Source organism: Sciurus carolinensis, chromosome 4 (assembly GCF_902686445.1).
Source record: "Sciurus carolinensis chromosome 4, mSciCar1.2, whole genome shotgun sequence".
Lineage (NCBI taxonomy): Eukaryota > Metazoa > Chordata > Mammalia > Rodentia > Sciuridae > Sciurus > Sciurus carolinensis.
The window spans coordinates 138,246,780-138,273,443 of NC_062216.1; the positions used below are offsets into that span (position 1 = coordinate 138,246,780).

General features: G+C 34.5%; 1 protein-coding gene across 6 annotated transcripts in view; it reads left to right on the plus strand.

Moving 5' to 3' along the window:
- Ptprq (protein tyrosine phosphatase receptor type Q) overlaps positions 1–26,664 on the plus strand; it is a 219,088-nt gene that overhangs the window by 24,303 nt on the left and 168,121 nt on the right. For 3 of the 6 annotated variants that reach the window (XM_047550026.1, XM_047550029.1, XM_047550031.1), the window contains 8 exons: positions 4,240–4,420; positions 5,829–5,990; positions 6,095–6,274; positions 6,854–6,961; positions 7,113–7,394; positions 17,947–18,129; positions 18,499–18,612; positions 21,187–21,307. In XM_047550026.1, coding sequence (XP_047405982.1) covers positions 4,240–4,420; positions 5,829–5,990; positions 6,095–6,274; positions 6,854–6,961; positions 7,113–7,394; positions 17,947–18,129; positions 18,499–18,612; positions 21,187–21,307 — 1,331 coding nt within the window. The remainder of the gene's footprint in view (positions 1–4,239; positions 4,421–5,828; positions 5,991–6,094; positions 6,275–6,853; positions 6,962–7,112; positions 7,395–17,946; positions 18,130–18,498; positions 18,613–21,186; positions 21,308–26,664) is intronic. The other 3 variants (XM_047550028.1, XM_047550030.1, XM_047550032.1) reach the window with 1 other exon arrangement.

Consider the following 26,664-nt stretch of genomic DNA (forward strand, 5'->3'; position numbering starts at 1 on the left):
ATTCTAGCTGATGCACAATAGCTTGAAATGTTAGTCTTTTTTTAATTAATAAAAATATTATATAACAATTTAACTTTTGTCTTTAGGAACCATGGACACAGTTTTCCTAAGGCTTGATATCCCGTTTTCACAAGTTATAGTTTCATGTCCTTCTTATCATGGATTACTCTTCAGAGTATATTTCCTCATTTGTCAAGGAGCCTCTCACTCAAATGAACACAATATTCTGTATGGAGTTTGACTAGAATCAACTTGATTGGGATTATTTTCTCCTTCTACCTATACAGTCAAACATAAAAATTAATTTCCTTGGGTCTGAACTCTGAAAACCCTTAAAGTCATTCCTCCAAGAAACTATTTTTAGTTGAATTTCACACTTTGATCTCATTCTGTACTTGTTCCATTAGAAGCCTAAGATGTTTTTTTCCAATAGATAGCCTTTTTTATAATAGCCTACTATTACAAACCTCTGGGATTAATAGCAATACATCTTTTCCTCTTACATATTCCTTGAGTATATCACAGTTTTTCACTGGTGACCCTGGGAAGAAAGTCAGCTAAAAAAAAAGTCACCAGTTGGTACAAAGTGAGGCTGAGGCCTGAACCTTACTTAGTAAGTCCTCGAGGTATGTTCGCTTTAGTGAACCTTAAGGATTCACTCACCCAAATAATGTGTAGAATAACACAGTATCCTTAAGGAAGTTTCCAAACATGTACTAATTGTAAACTTTCTTTTTATTATTCCTTACCCATATCCATTAAAAAAGAAGTATTATGAATAAGTCAAACATTTCATTAATTCAATTCACCAGAACTCCAGTGAGTCTAAATTGATAGTTATAATAGCTTTTTTAAAAAAATAAAATTGCACTTGCTATGACGAAGATCATTATATGTAAAATCAAGTTGGTTTATTCAGGTGGATTAGGAATTTAACTCTGAAGACTTCTAATTCTTCCACGTAAATTCCAAGGATTCCTGGGCAGCATATGCAAGGCCTTTCATGTTGATGAATTGTGACATTTTCTACCTCACGGATTTTCAACTGGGGGCAACTGTGCTCTCCAGGAGACATATGGTAATCTCTGAAGACATTTTCATTGTCACAAGTGGGAGGTTGTTTCTGGTGGTTATGAACCAGGGATATGCTAAACATTTTATGCTGCACAGGGCAGCTATCCATTATGAAATTATCTAATTCAGAAGGTCAGAAGTGCTGAACTGATGGATCCAAAACTTTTAAATGTTGCAATGAACTTTGTTTCTATTCCAGTTTCTTTCTTTTTTTTTTTTGGTATGGGGATTGAACCTGGAGGTGCTTAACCACTGAGCCACATTCTCGCCGTTTTTATTTTTTATTTTTAGACACAGCCTTACTAAGTTGCCTAGGCCCTCTCTAAGTTATCGAGGTTGACTTTGTACTTAGAATCCTCCTGCTTCAGCCTCCCGAGTTGCTGGGGTTACAGGCGTGTGTCATTGCACTTAGCTGCTTTCCCATCACTTAAAAAAAAACGTTTTCTGCTTCTTTAAAAGTCAAGCTATTGAAGTATAATTTGCATACAGTAATATTTCCCCTTTTTAGTGTACTGTTCTAAGAGATTCAGTAGTCATGTGTAGGTGTGTACCACTGTGCTCAGCCAGTTCCCACTTTACTATCCTTGATCCACTCTTCATTACTCTCAAGTTTTCTTTCTTTCCAATCATTTTTGCTCTTAAAATTTTAACTTAGTTTTTTTCTTTTGAAAAACCCAATATTCAATCTAACCTCTTTTTGAAAAAGGCAAAATGTGAGAGATATTCACAACATGGCACACTTAATGATAATTAGTGACATTCTAGGTTGTTATGAAACCAATGTTTAAATTGCTGTCCTATTTGTGGAGGATTTTTCCAGTGAAAACTAGAATTTGGGAGAAATTCACAGTCAAAAGTATTTGAGTCAACTCTTAAATGGCAGTTTATCTATAGAGCTGCGTAACTTAGCTAACTGATGGAATGCTATGGTTTACCTCTCAATAATTTATCTGACATGAAGAAGAAAACGCAGAGAGATTTAATGCAAAAATCATAGTTCAAGGGGAAATTCTTTGTGCTACCTCAGTGTCTAGTCTGTAGGGCCTTTGTATACACTGGATTCTCAAAGGGTGACTGATTGATGGTGGAAACAGCTGTGTGGCTTGGGCATAAACTATTGACTGGAATACCAGAGCATCTCTGAATTATGTGTTTGTCATTTGTGCCCTCCCTGATTCTCCTGTGGAGGCAGAGCTCAAGTGAGCTGTTGGAAGATAGAAGATCTTCACCTTGTCCCCTGTGAGGCTCCCTGTCCAGAGCGCTTTATCACAACCTTTTAGAGCAGATCTCCTGAGTGTCACCTGCTTTTCCACACAGTACTTTTGTGGCTAAGGTGCAAAATGATTTAGATATTTTTATTTTATAAATATCATTTGAAAGATTGGATACTTTCTTGAATTATTTCTTCATTCTTCAATTTCTCAGAAAACAATGTTTAAATGATGTGCCTGGGTAGATTTTAGAATTCATAGAACTGCCCTGAAATTTCTTACCTTCCTAAAATTTTTCCTGGGTATCTACTATTTTTTTGAAAACTACTAAGTACTTTGATGTTAATAATGAACCATTTTTTGGCTCTACGAACAAAGACAACTCTGAAACATAAGGTAAATAAAAGACAGGCGTCATTTATAAAAACCTGAAACCTGTATACTATGAAATACTTAAAAATGTTGAGACTTGAGCAGAGGCTTGGTAAAGAATAGAATAAATTCTTTAAGAAAGGGTTTTGTAGGTGAGTTTTGAAGCAGAACTTGAAAAAAATGAGTTTGCATCATTTAAAAAAAACAATTTTTGTTTTGGGAAATTTCAAGCAGGCCTCGATGTAGAAGAAGGGTATACTAAGCCTCCGTATACCCACATGAATTCAAAAATTATCAACATCCTGCCGCCCTTCCCCAGCTGGTTCTTGTGAATGTTGGTACTGCAGACGTATTCTTAAAATATATTTCAGATGTCACATCATTTTTGCTCCTATGTGCCTAAGCACAAAACTTTAAGAAATGGGCCTCTTCATCCATTTAATAATACCATGACTACAACTAACAAAAATCTGAATATTGTCTTGGCATCATCTAATACCTAGAGCATATTAAAATTTCCCTGGTCATCACTAAAGTCTATCTAGAGAGATATGTTCAAATTAGAATTCCAACAAAGACCAAATATTTAGTCTAACCCAATATTCAGTGAAAAACCTAATATTCAGTCTAACCTCCTTTTGAAAAAGGCAAAGTATGAGAGATATTTATAACAGGGTACACTTAATGATAATTAGTGACATTCTAGGTTGTTATGAAACCAGTGTTTAAAGTACTATCCTATTTGCAGTGGATATTTAGTCTCTTTAGGGAACATTTTCTTCTATTAATGTTTAACCTTATTTCTGACATTGACATTCTACACCAATATCTAATATTATTTAACCCGAATACCTTTTCCCATTCTGTTTCAATCAGTTATTCTGCCAGGGATGGGTAGGGAGAGAGGCATTTTTTTATCCCAGCAAAACCTTCTCTTCCACCCACAATCTGCTCTTGAAGCCGTCACTCCAGTACCTGCCACTGTGGGGACCTTGACATGTATGAATTGCATTATGGGATTTAGGAACAATGGCAGTTAATTACGATGTTTCTTAGGTCAAGAACTGTGGATAGATGTGCCATGATCCCTGTTTAAAAACTCTTACCATGCTGGTTTATTCTTTTCTGTAACTTTAGCTAGATAAATTATAGTCATTGACACATTAGAAATAGGCATGCAGATCTCTCATACCTGTCATAAAAATAAAGATTCTTAGGAAAAAAAAAACACATTTTTAATAAGTCAGGATTCCTGGACCACCTACCATTGGGGGATGAGAAATGAATGGAAAGGATTTCAATCATGAAACTTTTGCATGAGGTTGTCTAATCTTGCCATCCAGAAAATAAGTCAGAAACAAATACCTGCTTCTTCTCAAAATACAATGTTGGTCTCAAGAAGTAGAATGATCACAATGTGTTACAGTGGTGCAGTTTTGGTAGCTGGAGAATGAAATCTGGAATGTAAAGAAGGCAATAGTTTTGGAAATATGTTTTAAAATATGTGTCTCCAAAGCTACAAATTAAGTCATTAAGTATAACTGAGTTTCTAGTCTTTATAAACATCTACTTTTAATTACAGTTTATAAATGACCCCATGTCTCCAGAAATGATGAACATAGTGGAACCGATGATAGGATTTTATGAGGGTTCGGCAGAAATGTCTTCTGATCTGCACTCACTGGCTTCGTTTGTGTATAACAATTATCTACATAATAACTTTCCTGTAAGGAGTAGAGCTGATGACCAGCATTCCCTCATTGGTAGGTAAAATTTTAATTCTCTATGAAATGCATTTAGCTACCAGTAGTAGCTAGCAGAGATATGAACCTTAGCTTAAAGTTCAACCATATTATTAATGGTCCATGGGCTGGAGTCAGATTTTTTTAAACTGTCGGTTAACCTCATTCAGTAAATGGTAAGGCCACACAGGCAGGAGCTGGCCCCACTAACCCATTTGACCTTCTTCCTAGAGAAAGTAGCACCCTAGAGTCTTCGGCCAAGCTGCATAGACAATCAGTTATTACAGTTGCCAAAGCAGGTGTGATGGGAAGGGATTAACATATCTTCAAATCATTTACAGGCTCGCATTCTCTGCAGCTTTTGACTAATAGGTTTTCAAATGTCACTAAAGGTAAATAGGTCAGAAAGTTACAACTCTAGTGCATGGGGTGATAAACAGGTGTAGGTGACCCCAATGATGTGGTGATGTCATTAGTGTATACACTTGCTCTTCAGGGTCAATGGATCTTATTGTTTCTAAAGGGAAAGAGTCATATGTGCCAAATTAAAAATACTTGGTTAGATGATACAGATCTAGATCATCTCTTTGATTTTTATAAAATGTTAAGTGACAAGAATATTTTGTTTCATTGCCTTTTCACAGATTTGGCATCTGTCCCACTCCAAATTAAGTGTTATTCTATTCATGGTAAAATTAGTTTTAAAAGTCATGTTTCATTAAATACATGTTTATTTCATTTACTAATCTTTTTTTCTTGTGCAAAACTGACTAGGGGCAACACTAAAAATTAAGAGGTCCATGGTTTGTGATACAGATGTTTCTTTAAATACTTCAAATTTTGCCTGTTAATAAAGCATTTTGGAAGCACAAGTTCTAAATAAAGTAAAAATTCAGCTTTTGAAATCTTTGTTTAGGCATATTTATGTGTCAGTTATTTAAGGATCCTTGCTGCAAGGAATTGTTTTGACTTATGAATGTATGGTGAATTTTAAGTCAAAATAAAACTCTCATTTCTTTAGCTTGCCTGTTAAAATAGGGTTGATTTATAATATTTCAATTTTATAACATTACCTACTCTTTGTTTTTAGAAAAAAAAAATCCTAGCCAGTCTCCCATAAGAAAGTTATATTTTCTCAAAACACTAATCTCATGTTCCAGAATAGTATATGACAAGTAACAAACTTATATAATGAGCACAACATGTTTATAGATACTATTGGGGGAATATTTAATTTAGAATTCATACTGATATTCAATATGATCTCTAAAATCAATTTTATATTTATTATTAATTATTTATGTTTTATAGAGAAAGGAGTAAATGAAAAGATTAATGAATAGTGTGCTATTAGGTTTCACTGAACAAAAATAGTTTTGATTATGAAGCCAAACACCCCTTTTTTTTTTTCCCTCACTGATGCAAATAGTAACCACAAGGAATCAGTATATCACTGACATTGCTGCCGAACAGCTGTCTTACGTTATCAGGCAACTTGCACCTTTCACTGAGTACATGATTAGTGTATCTGCTTTCACCATCATGGGGGAAGGACCACCAACGGTTCTCAATGTTAGGACTCGTGAACAAGGTAAGTCTGTATTTCCTTTGAAATGATTACCTGCAAATATTGCTCTTGCGAACTCTAATGCTTTTTCTTTTCATTCATATTAATTTTTCATTCTTTTTTTCAAGTGCCAAGCTCCATTCAAACTATAAACTATAGAAATATTAGTTCTTCATCTATTTTGCTATACTGGGATCCTCCTGAATATCCCAATGGAAAAATAACTCATTATACCATTTATGCAATGGAACTGGATACAAACAGAGCATTCCAGATGACTACTGTAGATAACAACTTTCTCATAACAGGTAGAACAAAACAAATTATGGTTTTTTATATTTCTATTTTGATGGAAATATGAATCTCTGTACTCAAACACTCTAGGACTCATGCGATATCATTCCAGATTTTGTTGTCCTATGGATCCATGGATATCTTCAAAAATGCTTGCAGAAATAACTTGATTAAACAAGTTTTCTTTAACTGTATTTACCCACAAAGGAATAAAAAGCCTCTGATCACAAGTTTCATAGTAATTTGCTTAACTGAGGAAACACTGCATCTGGTACATTGAAGCACCTCATTATTGAAGATTTGAATGAATATGAACAGCAGCTGAAATATTGCCAAGTCAACTATTCCCCTTGCTATGTGCCAAAAGTTCTTTTTCAGCTTTAGATTAGTACCTTAATATTTTAGGAAAGAACTTAGACATCATATACATTAGGTTTCACTGAACATGGAAATGCCTGAAAGCCCAAAGAATTTGTGGATATTGGGATTATATGGAAGCTGATTTAGATAATCAGTCTCTCTAATAAATTATTTGCACTTTCCCTATGTTAAATAGCATTAATACATTAGATAATTTTTTGTAATCCTTGTAGGGCTAAAGAAATACACAAAATACAAAATGAGAGTGGCTGCCTCTACTCAAGTTGGGGAAAGTTCTTTGTCTGAAGAAAATGAGATCTTTGTGAGAACTCCAGAAGATGGTAAGAATATCAGGTGTAGCTTTAATTTAAAAAGAAAGAAAGAAAGAGATTGGCATTACATACCAACTGTCTCTACTTCATGTCTTCTTCAGTGTCTGAAGGAATAAGCATAAAAATAATATGTGCATAACATTTTGTTTTCTTCCCCTAGAGCCAGAATCACCACCTCAAGATGTTGAAGTAATAGATGTATCTGCAAGTGAAATAAGGTTAAAGTGGTCACCGCCTGAAAAACCCAATGGGATTATTGTTGCTTATGAAGTGCTCTATAAAGATATAGATAATTTGCTTATAAAGAACACCTCGACAACAAGTATAACTTTAAGGGACTTAAAACCTTATACCCTCTATAACATTTCTGTCAGGTCATATACCAAATTTGGTCATGGCAATCAGTCATCTGCATTACTGTCTATAAGAACCTCTGAGACTGGTAAGTTTTTCTGGTTATTGTTGAATAGAACCTAATGGTATAGAAACATAGTTCATAATTGCCATATTTATATTTTTTAACCTCAAAGCTCTCATAATTTTTTTGTGTGTAATTCAGAAATTTATTTGCTTTATCTGGCAAAATGTGAGTAAAGTTTTGGTCATGCAAGTTTTTAAATGTTGATTTACAAATAAAAGGACTCCTAATAAAGATCAGTACATTTGTGCTGGAGCATAGCTCAGTGGTGGAATACTTGCGAGGATGCATGGTGCCCTGGGTTTGATCCTTAGCAGGGGAAAAAAAAAATCAGTGAATTTTTCAAATGAAAGATCTTGAGAAATCAAAAAGTCTTTCAGTGTACCTGTAAATTTTGAAATGAATAACTACTTGCTTTTAATTTAGGTAGGAACAGAGACACACTCGTAGGAATACATTCTGATACTTGGATGAGGTACATTTATAAGTAGCAGTACAGAGAGGAAGCTCAAAATGACTGGGGAACTCTTATAGAGGAAGTAGCATTCAACCTGGATCAATCTTTCTTTTTCTTTTTGATACCAGGGGTTGAACCCAGGGGTGTTTAACCACTGAGCCACATCCCTAGCCCAACCCCCACCCCCTTTTTTGTTTTTATTTTGAGATAGGGTCTCGCTAAGTTACCTAGGGCATCACTGAGACTGGCCTCAAACTTGAGATCCTCAGCCCCTGGAGTCACTGGGATTACAGGTATGTGCCAGTGAGGCTGGCTACTCAACTTGAATCTTAAGGAGGAAAGTGGAGTGGGAAGGAGACCATTTGTTGACTGGCTACTGGATGAACATCATGAAATTGCCACTTTTATAGGTCATAAGTGGCCAAATATCAGCAGTTTCCTATGATTTCAAATATTACCTGGAAGATTCTGTCCTTGGCCTTGAGGATCTACAAATCTAGTCAAGCAGCTTACCTTTGAGTGAAAGTATTCTCTTGAGACTCTGTACAGAAATTAAAACACTGAGTTGGTACAAAGTGCCCTTAGAAAATACAACAATTTTCATTGAAGGAATAGGAGAATAATGGGCATTTTATATCTTTAGGAGTTGATATATTCCTTAATTTAAAGTTAATTGACATTAAACTATATACTGTGGCATGCACCATTGCTTTTATAGATATTATCTCTAAAATAAGTATTTTTGAGTGATATATCTCCTCTTTCGTGACTCAGTTTTATTTTATGCTGGGTGGAGGAAAGAACAAGAATATGTTGAATTCCCGTGAGATGCCATGGACTGTGCTAATGGCTGTCACACAAGTTGTCTTTTAAATGCTAGAGTAAAGCATCAAGGTATTATCTTTATGTCTCACGAAAAACTGAAATACTCAGAGGTTTATTCTGTCAACAAATATTTCCAATATGCATGGCCCTACTGGTTATATAGCAGTGTCAAAGAAAATGATTTCCTGACTTCCTGAAGTTTATATTAGTTGGTGGGTGTGTAATTGCTTAAGGTCATCCAGGTGGTATTGCTGAATCTGGAATTGGAGGCCAAACCCATCTGACCATAAAGCCCTTTTTCCTTTCACAGCACATGCTGCTTTGGAGGCCAACAATAAAGGTGGTAAATTATAAAATATATTTAGGATTTCCCTGTTCATTTTTGCAGTGATATTTTGCTATTTGCACAGCATAAGGAAGAGAAGTAATAACTCTGAAACATCCTATTGTGATATTAAGGAATCACCATGTACATGAATGCTTATCAAATCTTTTACTACTTATGTGGTCACAACATCAAGAAAACCTTAATTTAATGAAGTAAAAAATAATTTTTATTTGCGTACTAAAACATGCATATAATCTTTACCTTAGAATTGAAATAGTAGATTTAATTTCCATTATCTGTTTGTCTGACCTTGATTCTAAGGGAAAGATAATAAACCTCAAGTGAATAGAACAATTTAATTTATTTTTATTTTTTTAAAAATTTTCTACAGACTGCATTTTGATTCATTGTACACAAATGGGGTACATCATTTCATTTCTATGGTTGCACACAATATAGATTCATACCATTCATGTAATCATACATGTACATAGGATAATGATGTCTGTCTTATTCAACCATGTTTCATACCCCCCCTCATTTCCCTCTACATAATCTAAAGGTCTTCCATTCTTCTCTCACACCCCCACCCCCCACACCCCCATTATATATCATCAACCACTTAACAGGGAAAACATTTGGTCTTTGGTTTTTTGGGAATGGCTTATTTTACTTAGCATGATGTTCTCCAATTCCATCCATTTATTTGCAAATACCATAATATTATTATTCTTTATGGCTGAATAATATTCCATTGTGTGTATATACCACAGTTTCTTTATCCATTCTTCCGTTGAAGGGCATCTAGGTTGGTGCCACAATCTAGCTATTGTCAACTGAGCTGCTATAAACATTTATGTGGCTGCATTACTGTAGTATGCTAATTTTAAGATCTTTGAGTATAAACTGAGGAGTGGGATAACTGGGTCAAAAGGTGGGTCCATCCCTAGTTTTCTGAGGATTCTCCACACTGTTTTCCAGAGTGGGTGCATCAATTTGCAACTCTACCAGCAATGTAAAAGTATGCCTTTTTCCCCACATCCACACCAACATCTATTATTGTTTGTGTTCTTGATAATAGCCATTATAATTGGAGTAAGATGAAATCTTAGAGTTATTTTAATTTGCATTTTTCTAATTACTAGAGAGATAGAATTTTAAAAAGAGTTTTAGTTCTGTAAAAAAGAGTTTTAGTTCTGTAAAATACATTAGAAAACATAGAATTCTTCGAGGGCAAGAAAATCAATGACTATTTGAGTCAAAGTACTCATAAATCATAGGAGATAAGAAGTAATTTGGGGCTTCACAGTAGGTTTCCTGAGTCCCATTTTAGGATTCACCTATTAGGCCCCAGATCTACCTAGAAAAATTACTGAGTAGGGAAGTGACTCAGCCCAGGTTTCCCTAGCCAGCTGTTTGGGTGAGTACTGTTGGGTTGTCTTGACACAGACTCCTCAGAAACCACAGAGGGCTAATGATAGTGTTGGGTTTAGTGCCCATCCTCCTGATTTTTGTCTTTCTGTCCTAACTTGAGGTATTCTCAAGGTCTGTGCCTTCTCCACCTGTGTGGAAATGAAGGCCAATGGCATCTGTACCAGTTACTTTCTCTGTTTTACTTCTATGATTGAACCTTCAACTTTAGCTCCTTGAGTAGATGAAGAAGCTAGGGTTTAGTAGACTTAAGAAGTTCTTGGAAGCAGAATGTGCTCAAGAATTAACACTCTGTGCCTAGGGTCGATGAATCTTATTAAATTTCTTCCTTATACAAAACAAGGACCCACTCTTCAATAAAGTTTTGTGAGAAACTGAATGATGTATTAACTCTGCAAACTGTTGTGTGAGTGTGTGTATGTGTATCTGTGTATGTTTGTTTTCTGGTTATAGATTGTGCAGTTTACAAGCTAGTTTTTTATTTTCTCATGCTTAGTGGGTGATAATCTGAAGCATTACAACACTAAGAAGTTTCCATAAAAAGTAGTCTTTTGATGATCTGTGCATATTTCCTTTTCTTCCTAAGATATAACTTCCTATAGTGAGACTTTATCCAAACACCTTGAACATTTCTGATTTGGGATGACAATGTATACATCATCTACTAATGGTTATAGATGATTACCAAAATTTTAAGTAGACTTTTATAAGCTTATTTGCATTAATCAATAACATTTTAAAATTTGTTTGCATACATCCCTACTGCGTATACCAAACAAAAATATTTTGGTGTATTCAGAGTAACTTCCCATTTGGGGATCATCATGGAACAGAATTTGTCTTTAGTTTTAGATTTTAAATAGATTCAGCTTTTTCCAACTGATTATAATATTTATTTTTTATTTATATGTATCTGTTTTGCAAAATACTACTACAATTGGGAATACTCTTCATGCTTGTTGAGAAAATTCTAAGTCTATCTTCGCTCCCCAGAATCAGTGAGTCATCAGGTTTATCTTGCTTAATCTGCCTGAAGATCCAGCAATGTATACCCTAAAAGTATATAACTAAGGGTATATCCTTAGGGGTATACCCTAAGAATAAAGGAATGAAATGTGAGGAATGCCAGGGATGCATGAACTCAGGAATACACATTTGTTCTGACTATTGGTGGTAGGCAAGCAACTGCAGAGGGGCAACTTAACAAATTCTGAGAGTTTTTCAAAATCAGAAGTTACACTGAGTTATAAATTTTAATCACAGCATTTTACATTCTGTTTTTTCTAATGATAAAAAGAATTTTCAGTACATTATTTTTTTATTTTTGTAACATGTGAATTTCTTTCTTGTTTTTGATATATTTTGTAACACTTAACATATTTATTCATTCACTGAGCATCTTTTTTTTCTGGATTCCATATTTCATGCTACTATTACTATCTAGTGTGGATTTGGCAATAAACATTACAAAATCCCTATCTTCTTGGAACTTAATATTCTGGAAGAGTCATAGATTACAAAAAAAAGAGTAGACAAATTTATGATTTTGGGGGTAGTGGTAAGCCCTATGAAGAAATTAAGAAAGCTACCAGGGAAAGAAGATAGAAGATCATAGAATAGAGAGCAGGCTATTTGAGATGGGGGGGACAGAGCAGTGGCCTCAGGTTGTATTTGCCCAGATATTAATGGTTTGTAGAACTAAATTAGATTAAAATAGGAAAAAATATTCTATAAGGAGGAATAGCAATTATCAAGTTCTGGAAGTGGGACAATTTTTTTTTTTTTTTGTGGTTGATGAAGAACTGGGCATTCTTCTCATTCAAGCTATATGAGTTATTGGTAGAAAATTGGCAACTAAGGACAGAGACATGCAGAGGCAAATTATGCAGATTCTTGAGAGCCATTCCAGGAAGTGTGGAGTTTAATTTAATCAGATGCTACTGGAAAATTAAGAAAAAAGAACATGATATGGAGAATTTTAGAAAATTTCTACTGAATGTGTTGGATGTGGAAATAAAGAGAAACACCAAGGTAATTGGATTATTGGTCTGAGTATCTGGGTGAATGGTAATGCCATTTACTGAGGGGAAGTCTGGGGAAGAGGTCAGTTTGGAGAAAATTCAGGAGTTCCCTTTTGGATACGTTTGAAATATCCAAGTGCCCTATCATAAAGACAATGGGGTAAATAAGTTTAAAGCTCAAAGAATATATAATTTGATGATATTGCCATATTTATAATATTTGAAGTCACAAGACAAGATGAAATCACATGAGGATGAGTATAGGAAGAGATGACAAGAATCATATAACTGTATCCTGGGCAATATAACATAGACTTTGGGAAATCAAGGAAATACCAATGAAGGAATAAGCAGAAGTTACCAGTGAGGAAGGAGAAAAAATTGGGAGATCATGTCTTGGAATCCAAGTGAATACAGATTTTCAGTTAGAAGGAATGTGTTTCTTATGTCAGATGCAGTTGAGGAGTGAAGATAAATGAGGGCATGCATTTGATTGGCAGTTTGATAGGATGGAGGTTATTGGTGACTTCATGGGAGTAGATGTCACAGAAGAACATGGGAAAAGAATCCTCACTGAAGTGTGACAAAAAGAGAACGATAGGTAGAAAGTGTAGCAATCTGAGTAAAGACAAATTTTGAGTTTTGAACTCAAGTGAAGGATAGAAGGGAGGAGCAATAACTGAAAGTATGAATGGAATTGGAGGGTATTGATTTTTTTTTTAACCACAACACACATTACAGTGCATGTGTGTTCACATATATATCTGAATAATTTCAGATTATAAAGTCTTTCAATAGCCAGGAGGAATGAAATATAGTGCAGTACTGGAGGCTAGACCTTGGAAAGCAGAAAGGAGAGTAGGCATCTAAAGGAAAACTCGTGGTTGGAAGATAATTTAGTTCTCTTCTGAGTTTGTAAAATTTTTCATTAATCTGAGAAGCAAATTTTTCAGGTTAGAATAAGGAAGGGAAAGTATATTAAAGGTTCTGGGAGAGAGGAGATGGTGAAAACACACCTAGTGGGAGACTGAATTAAGTAAAACAGGAAAAAATACATGCAGACAATTGTATATATACATATATGTATATGTATATATACAATGTATATATACAACCAATTTATACACACAAACACACACACACACATGCGTGCGCGCATGCACACATGCACACACGCACACACACACACACACACACACACACAAAACCAGGCAATGCAAAATACCCCTTTGAGGTGACAAATTGAAATGAGGTTTTTCTGCATAGAGAGCTTTTTGGTGTATCCATTTTCAGCTGCTACCATGGTGATGTGGAAGCAGCAAAGAGTTTGGTTTCATTCAAATTGAAGTTTTGCCAGGAAAGTAACATAGAAACATAAAGAGTTGGTGGCAATTGCTAGGAAGCAATTGGAGTGAGTCTGGGCTCTGACATAAGGGAGCTGATGGACAGTGAAAATTTGATGAGGGTCAAAGAATTTGTGGATGGGAAATTCAGAATCAGTAAGCTTTAAGCCAGGAGGGGATACCCAAGAGGCAAAAAATGATGGTCAACGGTAATGGCCAGGTTTCAGGTGGTGCCATGAAAGCCAGTGGTTAGGGTGAGGTGGAGAAAGAGCATTGGCATTATGAAGATCAAGGAACGTAGAGTCCAGGGAACTGGGCAGATTATTTGCCTGGATGCTGACATCTCTAAGACTGGTAGAGAGAAAATAAGTCATACAGGTGACAACATCTTTAAGCTTTGGGGAAATGGTGCCAGGTGTTGGTTTTAGAAAAGTGTCATAAGTGATTTAAGTGAGATCATTTAGGAAGGAGTCTCAGTAATGCCTGATGAAATTTGACTGCAAAGGATCTGTGGTTCTTCAGGGAGAAAGAAGGAGAAAAAAATCTGCATATGGAAAAGAGGAGCAATAAATACAACTACCCAACTCCTGGGCCCAGTAGGTGTGGGGATTATCAGAGAAGAACAAGCCTGGTACCTGAAAGGGCTCAAGGGTCATGTTCTCGGTCAGTAGGTTTAAGGTTTTGATTAGAGCCAGAAGATAATGGAAGCATGCACAGTTGAGTTTTGAGGATTTTTCTCAGTGTCATGAATTGACTTGAAATGTCACTGGAGATTTAGGATGTTTGGGAAGGGGTAGTAGGATTATATTACTACATGTTGTTACATCAAACTATGCATTGAATAATAATTTTCCTAAAGTCTCAACATTCTTATGTCAGTTTTTCCTATTAAGTTTGAGTTTGATATCACATGCCCTAAAACTATACCATATACCCTATAATAATTGAGGGGACGTGGGTCTATGCTGTCAAGTTTCCTGAATTTTATTATTCTAACCACATTTGTAAGTAGTAATTTTATACCCATTGTGTTTAGAATACTAATAATAAAAGGTTAAATTTCTTTCTTTTGAAAGAAAAGAATCTTAATAACAGGACTCTAAAATGGCAATAATGTTAACATATTTAGTTTATGTTATTTAGTCCCTCCCCAAAGTAGTCATCGTTGTTATTGCTCTATGCAGGCAATTTTTAAACTTTAATCTTTGTAATTGTGGTTTTTTATCATTGGCAAATAGTTTTTGTAAAAATTGCACCCAGCCAGATGTGATGATGCCTGTATGTAATCCCAGGAGACTGAGGCAGGAGGGTCTCAAGTTTGAGGTTAACCTGGGCATCTTGGCAAGACCTTGTCAACACAAATTGATAAACAAATGAATAGGGCTGGGAATGCAGCTTAGTGGTAGAGTATCTCTGAATTCAATACTACATTCAGTACATGGCATTATAAATAAGTAAGGAAGGAAGCACCTAAATTGCACTGTTTGTCACTTCTTTTATCGGGGATGTTAATAGTACTCCCTCTCAGTTTTTGATTGTCTGAATATGTTTTTGTTTCACCCTTGGTCATTTTTTTGTGTATAGAATTCTAGTAGTTCTGTTCATGTCAGTTGTTGGTCTGTTACCCCCCTTTGTTGATTTGTCCTCTTTCTGGTGCTTTTAGAATTTTCTCTTCTTTGGTCCTCAGTTTTTTCACAATGTGTTAAAACGTAATTTTTTTAAAAGCAAATTTCATTCTAGGGATTTATTGAGATTCCTTGTTCTGAACTCTGACTTGTTTCAAAAATTGGGAAAAATATCAGCCATTATGCCTTCTGATGTTTCTTTTACTTCATTCTGTAGACACCTTCACTAGATCATCTATAACTGCCAGTCTACATTTCCACCCCCCAGTTTTTTCTTTGAGCTGCATTCTTTTTAAATTGCTGATGAATGATTTTGCTGAAAGTAATGTGAATGTTTTAAATTATAATTTTCTGTGGCAGTTGATAAATCCTATTTCTCATGCTTTTTATTCGTAGAAATCTAAACTTTTTCCAGGGTTCCAAAGCAAGCATCCAGTGAACATACTCTGTTCTCATGTAGAACTTTACATCAACTGGTAATAACTTTACTGGTGTCATTCTAAGATCTTTTGCATTATCTGTTTTCCACGTTTTTATTGGTGCATTATAGTTGTACATAATAATGGGATTTGTTGTTTTTCTTTATTCTTTTTAGATATACCTGACAGTAAAGTATATTTTGATGTATTTATACAAACTTGAAGTATGTCTTTTTCAAATTAGGATCCCAGTCATGTGGATGTAAATGATGTGGAGAATCACTGTGGTATATTCATATATGTACATATAGAAATTATGTCAGATTCATTCCATTGTCTTTCCTATTTGAGCTGAAGTCTTGATAATTTCTTCAAAAGTATTATCATGTATATAAATTTTCTTCATCTCTGTCTAATCTGCTCTTTTTAATTTCATTTATTTTGTTGTTCTGTTATAGAAAACTTATCTGGGTCTATTTTATACTTGCTTATTTATATTGTTTAAAGAATACTTTGCTGATATTTTTAAAACATTTGATTTCTTGAAATATATTGAACATTTAATAATTTTCAGTATTTTAAGTCTTTAGATATCTGCTTTGCGTGCGTGCGCGCGTGTGTGTGTGTGTGTGTGTGTCTGTTTCCCATTTTATTTGCTGACTTTTACTATTGGTGTGATTAGTGATTTTTGTTTGTGTATTTGGTGATTTTTTAAAGTGAATTCATATTTCCACTTTCTGAGTAATTTATGTGGTTTGAGTTGAAGTTGAGTTCTTCTAGGGAGGATTTATGTTTATTTCATATAGTTGCTGAGGCATAAGAGCACAGTTTCATTTTAATCTGAATTCTGAAATAGGATTTCTTTAGGTTATATACAGGTACTATGGATTTAAGTCACATGTACTCACAGGGATAGACTTGTAATTCCAAAACAGTATAATTTTTCTTTCTTTTCTGCCTTTTCACTCAGAGAAATAGCTAGAGGGAAAAAAAAGTTCATGTTCTCTCTCCTACGCATGTTTTCTCCTCTTTGCATTGAGATTTATTTCTCACTACCAGTCACTAAGAATGGGGGCACCCCATTGCAGGTCCTGGGGACCCACTCACATGAACTCTGTTGCTTCCACAGAGATATTCATTGTGTTTCCTGGAGTTCTCCAATATAGCGGTTCCTGTTGAAGTTGCACTCTTTTGGGGTTCCAAAAGGGGTTTATGCAGGGATGTTCTTCCTCTTTCAACTGCTCCAAGACTTTTATTCTTTCTCTGGAAGTCCCCACTAGTGTGGATAAAGCAAATGCAGTACTATCAGGATAATGGGCACTTATAAGGCAAGATTGGTTAGTATGAGCTTCCTTCTCTGGATTCCTGATTTCACTGTGTGTGTTTGTGTGTTTTCTGTTTTCATTTTTTGTTTCTTCTTTGTCCACCACTGATTTCTTTTTTGTCAACTCTGCAGTGTCTTAAAGAAAATTTGTTTTAATATTATATCGAGTTTTAGTTATTTTCAATAAGATATTCAGTGTGGGGTATCTTTTCCCATATTTTGCCAGAATTAGAATCCCTTATATAGTTTTTATAATTGAATATGCACAGAGAACCATTTTATGAATACTATATTCAACATAACAGGAACATTATTAAATGCAGAAAACTAATTTTTTTTACTGATGCCCTCTATTCTTAGGAGAGAGTTTTACCCCTAGGTTATTTATGCAGTTTCATATCCAGGAGAAGTTTCTTGTCTTATCAGAGATCTTGTTGTGGTCCTAAACTAACCTGTTAAACTTTTTTAAAAGTATTGCTAATGAAGAACAAAATGAATTTTTAAGTGTTTTCCAGTTCTCCTTCTAGTATTTGCATGTTCAGCAATTCAAAACAGCTATTACAGTATCAAATCTCTTAATAGACTTGTAATCATGTTATTCTGCAGAATCATAGTGTGTGCTTTCCTTTGAAACTTTTTTCCTGTGCAAGCTACAATTTATATACATTTTGATCCATTCAGGTTATATATTATAATCATACTCTGGTTAATTTTATGTATAAATATTCTAGTGTACTTGCATGAGAATTTTAGCAGAAAAGGTTTTTAGGATGAAAATATTTTATGTGTTTTATTTTATCCAGTGCCCAGTAGTGCACCAGAAAATGTTACTTACAAAAATATTTCTTCTGGAGAAATTGAGATATCATTCCTTCCCCCACATAGTCCCAATGGAATTATACAAAAATATACAATTTATCTCAAGAGAAGTAATGGAATTGAGGAAAGAAGTATAAATACCACCTCTTTGACCCAGAACATAAAAGGTAAAAGAATAAATCTAATGCTGGATATTTACATTTATATTGACAGCGTTGCCACAAAATATTTACTGAATATTACATTATAAATGGTTTAAGTGTGATTATTTCTACACAGGATATGAAAATTCTTTTGGTAAAATATGCTAGGAGTTTATTGCATGTTACATGAAAGAATTTTCTGTGTTAATCCTTTTCCACATTATCCTGTATTTTTTTCTCTCATAATAGGAGTTACTACTGCTAAATAATTACATTTTATTCAGTTTTTACTTTTAGGAAATTGTGGAATCGAGAACCATTTCATAGTCTGACCATTGCATATTCTTAAATGATGTTTCTTAGTGTCAACTTACTCATTTTATTTCTCTTTAGGGCTGAAGAAATATACCCAATATGTAATTGAGGTTTCTGCTAGTACACACAAAGGTGAAGGACTTCGAAGTGCACCAATAGGCGTATTGACTGAGGAAGATGGTAAATATAGTAGTGCGTACTGCTAATCTTCGATTCCATAACATTTCAAGAAACATGTATATAGAATAACTCTTAATATAAAAGTTCCCTTAGCCTTGCCTTATCAGTATGTCCTATACCAGCATGATATAGAGACTTCATTTTCATGGCATATAAGAAACTAGTAAAGTCAGATTTACACTAAATAAAATCAGATATAAAATGCTTTTTTTAAATTTTAAAGTTATCAGTAGTCTGAAAAACACAATATGTTTTCCATGGGAATTTTCAGAGCTAAATATTTGGTTTGAATGGTTTGAACATTAGATGATATATGTCACCACTGTATTTTTCAGCTTTTACATTTATAAAAATACACATTCATATAAGTTTTAGAGTAGATTCTGTATATGACAACTGCCAGCATTTTAAAAATGGTAGTAGGATTAGCTTTATAATGAATTCACGCTGTTTTCCAACATAATTGGCCCTGAATGTTAATAGATTTCACATTGAATATTTAAATATAGTTTTCCCTAACCTGAATAAAATCAGCTTTACCACAGAGACCACTTTATGTTGGCATCTCACAAGGTGCTTAGACATGTATTATGCTAGGAAAATGATTTTTGAGGGATATAATTGGTATTAGGATTTGTATTTTATGTTTTATACATTGTATATTTTGAAACAATTAGATTTTTTTTGATAAAAGGAATTCCTGTTGTCATAAGGGGTGGATTTGGATTCATCCTAGGTGTTTATGGAGTCTTTTTTCTTCCTTTCTTTCTTTCAAGATTCCCACCTTCTAGCTAGCCTATATTGTATGGTGAACATTGTTCTAGGATCACTCACAAGGGAAGAATGTACATTAAATACTTTTAGAAGGATGAAAGCTTTTTTCTGCATTGCCATTATTCTATTCAAAATAGCAAAGCCTTGGGAATCCTTTGCTCCTTTGGCAAGTCCCTTCCACCTTTAACCTTCACCAAAGTGTCCTTTGCACTGGGCTGCCCCAGTTTCTAAGTGCAGCACCCTCATGGGTTAGTTGTCTCTTGTCATTGTCTCTACTCACTGTACTTACTCTCGATCAAAGCTTGTCCGTCTGAATATTCATTTCTTTCATTCATAGATTCCCCTTGCTCTCAAAGTGAAAATTAACTTTATAAATAAATCCTTCCCAGTGTGTCAAGGCTGGAAGAGGAGGGGAGGAGATTAGCTCTCTTTCTTATCTTAGATATGATCTATGATAACATGTACTAAATCATTTTAGCAATGCCCTTCTGGAAATAGTATTCACTCTTTTATTTATAATCTAGTCAAATAGTCCTAATGGCAAGAATTTGAGATTTTTTTTTTTTTTTCTTTGCGGTGCTGGGGATTGAACCCAGGGCCTTGTGCTTGCAAGACAAGCACTCTACCAACTGAGCTATATCCCCAGCCAGAATTTGAGATTTTTATATGACGAAATTGGACCATACTGAACATATATTTGTGTAGTCAGAGCTTTTACCACTCAAGACTCCAACTTGTGTTGCGTATCTGAATTACTCAGGCTGTTAAAAGTACAGATTTGTGAGGTAAACATCCAAGTTCTTGGCCAAGTCATATAATTAATGAAGATCAGGGTAGAGAATGACTTTCTTACTGAAAACAGTGATCTATACATAAACTACATATTACTTAACATAGTTCAAAGGTCTGAACATATTCTCAAAATTTGTATTAGCTACCTATGAGTTTACTCTCCATTCATAAATGCAACCATGAACCAAATTTTGGTAAGTTATAACTGTTTATATACAAAAAAGTTGTATTTTCATTTTCTAAGACATTATTTTACAGTTATACAGTAGTTGAGAATGGCTCTCTGAATGTTTTATCCAAGCGAACATAAAAACTTGTATAACCAGTTTGCAGTAATTGTTTATATTGCTTGCTCAATGCCAAATAGCTAATTGTTTTCATGTTCTTATATTATTATAGCAGAATTACAAGTAGATTCTAAACTTTTTTCTTGTTTTTGTGCTACATTGGTGTTTCTTTTGTAAACTATTCAACTTTGAAGACTCAGTGAACAGATTTGATATGACTTTACAGTTTAATGACACAACTGAAATTGAGAAATGTAGTTTTTCTTAATGAGGTCAGTCATTTTAACTGCTCTCCCAATGTTATGCTTATTCCTTTTCCACTTCTTGGATGTGTGATTTTGCCCCCATGACTTTTATTGTCTGGGGAGCTTTTTGACTGTGTTTTATATTTATTCACCCCAATAAACTTTTCATTTTTATTAGAGGATGTTCATTTACCAAGATGTACTTGAACAGTAGGTGAGTCACTGTGACATACCCCTTGTTCTATTTTCTCATGAAATATTTTTTTCCATTGAATCACAGAAACAGATGTTCTAACACCACCATGCAAAATCTTCTTTTATCATCTCATTTGAAAGTAAACAGACTGTTGTTCCTGTGGAAAAAAAGCACTAAACCTGATTCATTTACCAGAAAATTTTTCATTAAAAAAAAAATCTGTACATTTCCATTTTGACCTTTTCTCATATATATTTAATGAAATGCATTATTCTATGCCCCCACTTTTCAGCTCCTGATTCTCCCCCTCAAGATTTCTCTGTAAAACAGTTGTCTGGTGTCACGGTGAAGTTGTCATGGCAACCACCTCTGGAGCCAAATGGAATTATCCTCTATTACACAGTTTATGTCTGGTAAGATTTTTTTTTTTTTGGAAATAGTTCTGAGAACAAATATTAATCTGTAACATAGTAGGAATGTAGTTTTTTATTTCAGAATGTGATGCTGCATTAGGAACCTGATTATTAATAGGTTAGTCAATTTGCTTTTATTAAGAAGTAAGTTTTCTTATAATGTAGTGGTTCAAGCACAAATAATATAATTTTTGCAGTTAAAAGCAATAATGTTATGCAAAATTATACTAAATTATACTCTTAAAAGTCTGATTGATCAATTTGTATGATTACAAGCATATAATTTTAAACTCTTCTAAAATTTTACACAAACTCCATGCTACTGTCCTTTTAAGTTTCTTTAAAAAAATCAATTAAAATTTAGCTCAAAGAGATGTCTTCAAAAATCTGTTAAGGGCAGTTTTCCATTGAGAGGTAGTCAGCATGTTTATTTTTTCTCATTCCTTATGTGCTGATTGTTTGTTTATCCTTAATTTATGAGAAGACAGTGTGTCTTGTGATGGCTGTCTTACTTCATAAAAACTCAGTAGATTAAAATCCTCCCTTCAATCTAATATAAGTCCTCCTAGGAGGACTCACCAGTTATGTAACACATTTCCTAGTGGATTTTAAATATTTCTACTTGGAAAATAAAATACTTTATAAAACATGAGACATGCTCTTCCTTTTCTATTTCTGATTTGGAAGGACCAACACTGAGTTAGAAGCTGCGATATTTTAAGGTCTATTTTTCTTTCATAAATTAAGATTTTTATTTTCCCAGTCCCTCTTTAAACATTTTGCATACTGTTCTCTAGGGTTACAAGTCCTTGTGTTCTTTATTGCCTAATTCTTAGTCATTTTGTCTGGCTATGGCAAAATTGGGAGTGTCATGAGAGATGTTAGTGAAAAGGAAGCAGTGGGAAGAAGGTAAACCCCCTCCCCACATTAACCTACTCATTCATTCATTTAGCAGTATTGTTAGAGACACACACAGGACCCCTTCCCTCTAGGAACTTGCATTCTGAAGGGATAAATTCATTATATACCCATAAACAAAAATGAGGGAATCTCAGGAAATAGAGGTTTGCTTTTGAGAGAATGTTATTGGAAGACCTCATTGGAAAGGTAGCATTGAGTTGTGATCTGAATCACAAGAAGGAACTTCCTATGTGGGATGATCTGCAGGGAGGATCTTTCCAGAAGGAGAGAATGAACATCACCTACCTTAGCTCTGTGAAGAAATGTAGCTTGTTATTTTGAAGATTGGAGAGGTCAGTGTGGCTGGGAATTCAGGCACCAGGGAAGAATAATATTGGGGGCAGGAAGAAGAAAAAATTCAGGAACTAACCATGGTAGGAATTTGGTCTTAATTTTAAATAAAATTGGAGTTACTGGAGGATTTCAAGGACTTTGAGTTTTTTATAGAGAATGAATTGCAGGGGGCAAAGTTGTTAGCAGGGTTACCAGGTTGGACACTATTTTAGCAGTCTCTGCAGGAGATGATAATAGAGTAGAGGAGAGAAGTGGGCATCTCTGAGCTGTGAAAGATCAACTGACATGACTTGGTGATGCATTGGCTGTAGAGATTAAATGAAAAGAGAGAGAGAGGGGAATCAAAGATGACTTCTAGATGTTTGTATCAAGGTTGATGAGTCCTAGACATTTTTATGTCATTTACTAAATTAGAAAAAAATGTAAGCAAAATGGGTTAATGAAAGGTGAGAATAATCAACCATTTCACTTACATTATCACAAGACTTTTCTAACTGCAGTTTCCAGCCCCATATTGTGAGAACCTTGTTCCTTTGCCGTGACCATGTTTCTCTTCCCAGAGCCTTGTATATTCCTGGCATAATGTGTAGCACACACATGGCTGGAGACTATATCCTAAAGGATGCTGTTTACCTGGTTCATCTCTTTCTGGGTATGAACTGTTATGGTCCATGGGAGCCATCTACTTTAGGAACTTTGCAAAAATTCTAGTTGTTTTTAATTCTGAAATGCATAGTAGCTGGACTTGTTGAAAATAATTAGTAGCACTTATTATATTACTTAAGAATAAAGCCAGGACAGAATTTTATATGCTGCAATTCAGATGTTGTATAAAAACATGGCTTTTTATTTTCTGTAGCTTGTTCCTTGTGGTTTTCTTGCTATGATGGTAGGGATCGTGAAGGTCCTTATTTGAGGTAACTCATTCTTTTCTCTTTCTCCCTCTGGTCTTGGTTCAATCTCTCTTGGGATGTTTATTCAATCAATTCGAAGTCCAGCTCTCCACTTGTGCTTTTTATCTCATCTTTCAGAGGTATCCATTCTTTGTCTCTCTTCTCAAGACAGATTTTAGGAATAACAGAAGCCCAGTGAAGGAGAGTAAGGGAACTCTGGGTTTGTGACATTGTGGTTCATCTAACTTGGCTTTCTTGGGAATTATTTAGGCACTGACTGGTCATCATAGTTTCTAGTTTCAAGGTTTTTATTTTCCTTTTTACTTGGTTTATCCTCAGTGCTTGTCTTAGTCCCCTTATTCTTCTGGAAGATCTGTCTTGTTGGTCACATAGCTAGATATGTTCCATTGTGTTCTCTGTCCCAAATCTGTGCAGGATTTGGGAAAGTTACTTCCACATTCTTCTCCCATTCTAAATCATCTGCTAGAGAAACTTTTAGGTCTTGCTGGAGTACCACACTGAACAAAGCTTTTCTAAGGGGCTTACTGTTTTTCTCTCAGTGCTAAAAAGGAGCAGGACTTTATACAGAGGCAAACCCAATATACTAAGATTTCCCTCCCAAATCTATTTGGGTATTTTTTATCATTCTACCCTCACCCTAAGATCCTAGGACACTCCATTCTGACTAGTTTGCCCTTTTCTGTTTCTTTCTTTGTAGTGCAAGGTTTTTATTTTTTTCTTTTACTTTAGTGATAGAATTTTCCTTCCTTTTTACATCAGGCCTTAAATATAAAACTCTATGGTTTCAAATCATCTTGATTGGTCTCTTGGCATGCAAATGGAATGTCAGAAACACTGATCTCTCAATAAAACTTAAGTTCATTTTACACACATACACACTGTGTAGTTCAGGTTCCACTTTGTTCAATGTGATATTTAGGACATAAATCTGCCATTAAATAACTAATTGAAATGGAATCATTATTACTTGTTGAATGGATAAGTGCATGAAGATTATATTTTAAGAGTTAGAGACTTGATATTGACTTTTTCCTTTTGCATTTTTGCAGTAAGAGTAGTGGTGATTTTTTCAGACAATGAATTTCACAGTGGAATTGGATTAGATCACATAAAGAAAAAACACAAAATGAGATATATTCAAAAATATTATCTATCATTACTGAAACATATAAATTATAATGAAGTATATACAGAAGTTTTTTTTTTTTTTCAAGTTTCCAGCATCTTCTTACCAAAGTACTTTTTGGTAGCTTTAGCCAATATTGCTAAGCAAATGATCATAATCCTGGATTTTCTCATTAGTGATTACTAATGCTTTTTTTGGACTTTTGCCATAATCAGTTTTATTAAGAAGATATGAGGCAGGTATTGATGTAATGAACATGGATTTGAGACAGTGAGGTAGGATTGAATCCTGACTTCACTGCTTATCTGTGTGGTTTCCTTAAAACACTGAATTAATGGTGGATGTCATTGGTGGCAGGACCCTGCTCCAGGGATCCCTATTTCACTTATAAATCTCATTTACAGTAGTTCAGTTGCTCTAATAATTCTACAAATTCTCATAAGAGCACTCTTCTGGGTATTTTTTAAAGTATGTTTTTAAAATACAGGTTGTGTATTATATTTGTTATAGTGGATGACTTCTCTCTTTATCATGAATATTTCTCTACAAAAAAGCTCATGAAGGGTCATGTGTAATTTATTTCCACTACTGTATGAGTCATATATAGTTTATAGATGATGTGTTCAGAATTGGTTTTTATCCATTGCATTTAGAAATGATTTTGCCTTCTAAAGTTTGCTTTTTGAAATAACTTTTATCATCTATCAAGATGGTAAAAGTAGCATTTTTCCCTTAGTTATATCAATAAATTATGTTTCCTTGCGTTCTGAGGGCAACCACCATTAAATAAAACTGTATTTATTAGAGTAATGTAAATTTATTCTTTTAATACACTTTGAATTGAGGCAAAAGTGTGTTAGCAAACTAAAATAAAGCTTGTTTACTTACTATGTTTTTTAATTCAAGGTGGATTTGTTTAGCAGTTTTGCTTTCGTGTGTGTCAATAAAATTTAACATTTTTTCCCAAAACTTCTAAGTAAATGTCCTAAAAGATATTGCTAAAAGACTGTGGAATGAAAGTGATACTAAAAACTCTACTATATATGAATCTTGACTTTAAAATGTTTCTCAGTTTTCTTAATAATAAATATGAGAAGAAATTTGGTTCAATCATTTTGAGAAATGTTCACTAACTTCTGTGTGGAGATACAAAATATGTGTAGAACTTTAACATGATTTAGACTTATTAAAGATAAAGTATGCCTATGTGAAATAACTAAAAACTGCTTACTGAGAAATAGATTAGGAAGTCAAAATTACTCAAATGTAACTCTTTATTTAGGTATCACGGATCAAATAGTTTCCCTCATAACATAAAAACTTATCTTTGTACATGACCTTTTGTATGCCTTCAAAGTATGCCTGGTCCTGGTTCTTCCAGTTTCTATAGGTTTCCACCCTGTTAAAAATAACCTAATGGTCAGGGCACTCAGTGATAGGAATGGGAAGGGCCCATATTAGATTTCCTGAATTGACCTCCCATTGAAGAACGAAGGTGGTAAAGATAAATTAATGAGCTAGAGAGAATCTCCCTGGAGGCAACCTGTGAAGGACTGAAGGCAGGGTGACTTTTAGGAGGCTGGTTAGGTAGATGCAGTAGTTGGGTACGAGGGTGGTTTATAGAGTTCAACATGAGATTTCCAGTGGAATTATCAGAGCTCTGTCTGAGCTCTATCCTGCTAGTCATTTCTGTGAATCACTCTGAAGCTTGGGTGCCGACCAAGGCCACAAACAGACTATCTGTGGGCCACCCATGCTTCACTGGACTTATAAACGGTTCATGAATTCTGAACTAATTGTCAATATTTAAAAACTAGTACATACCCAGTAAAACTTCAGGTTCCTTTGTTTCTTATGAATATCAGAATACTTGTACAGTATTTACCCAGTGAAGATCAGCTGGAGATGAATAGTAATCGCCCTTTTAGGTGGAGTGTTTGCTCTGGTTTATCACAGTTCCTATTACCCCCCGTTTTAACCTAAATTTGTTAGTCATTTATTTTATTTCTCTGAATCTTGAGTTTTTGAATCCCTTAATATAGGGAGTTTGCTTATCATGTTTG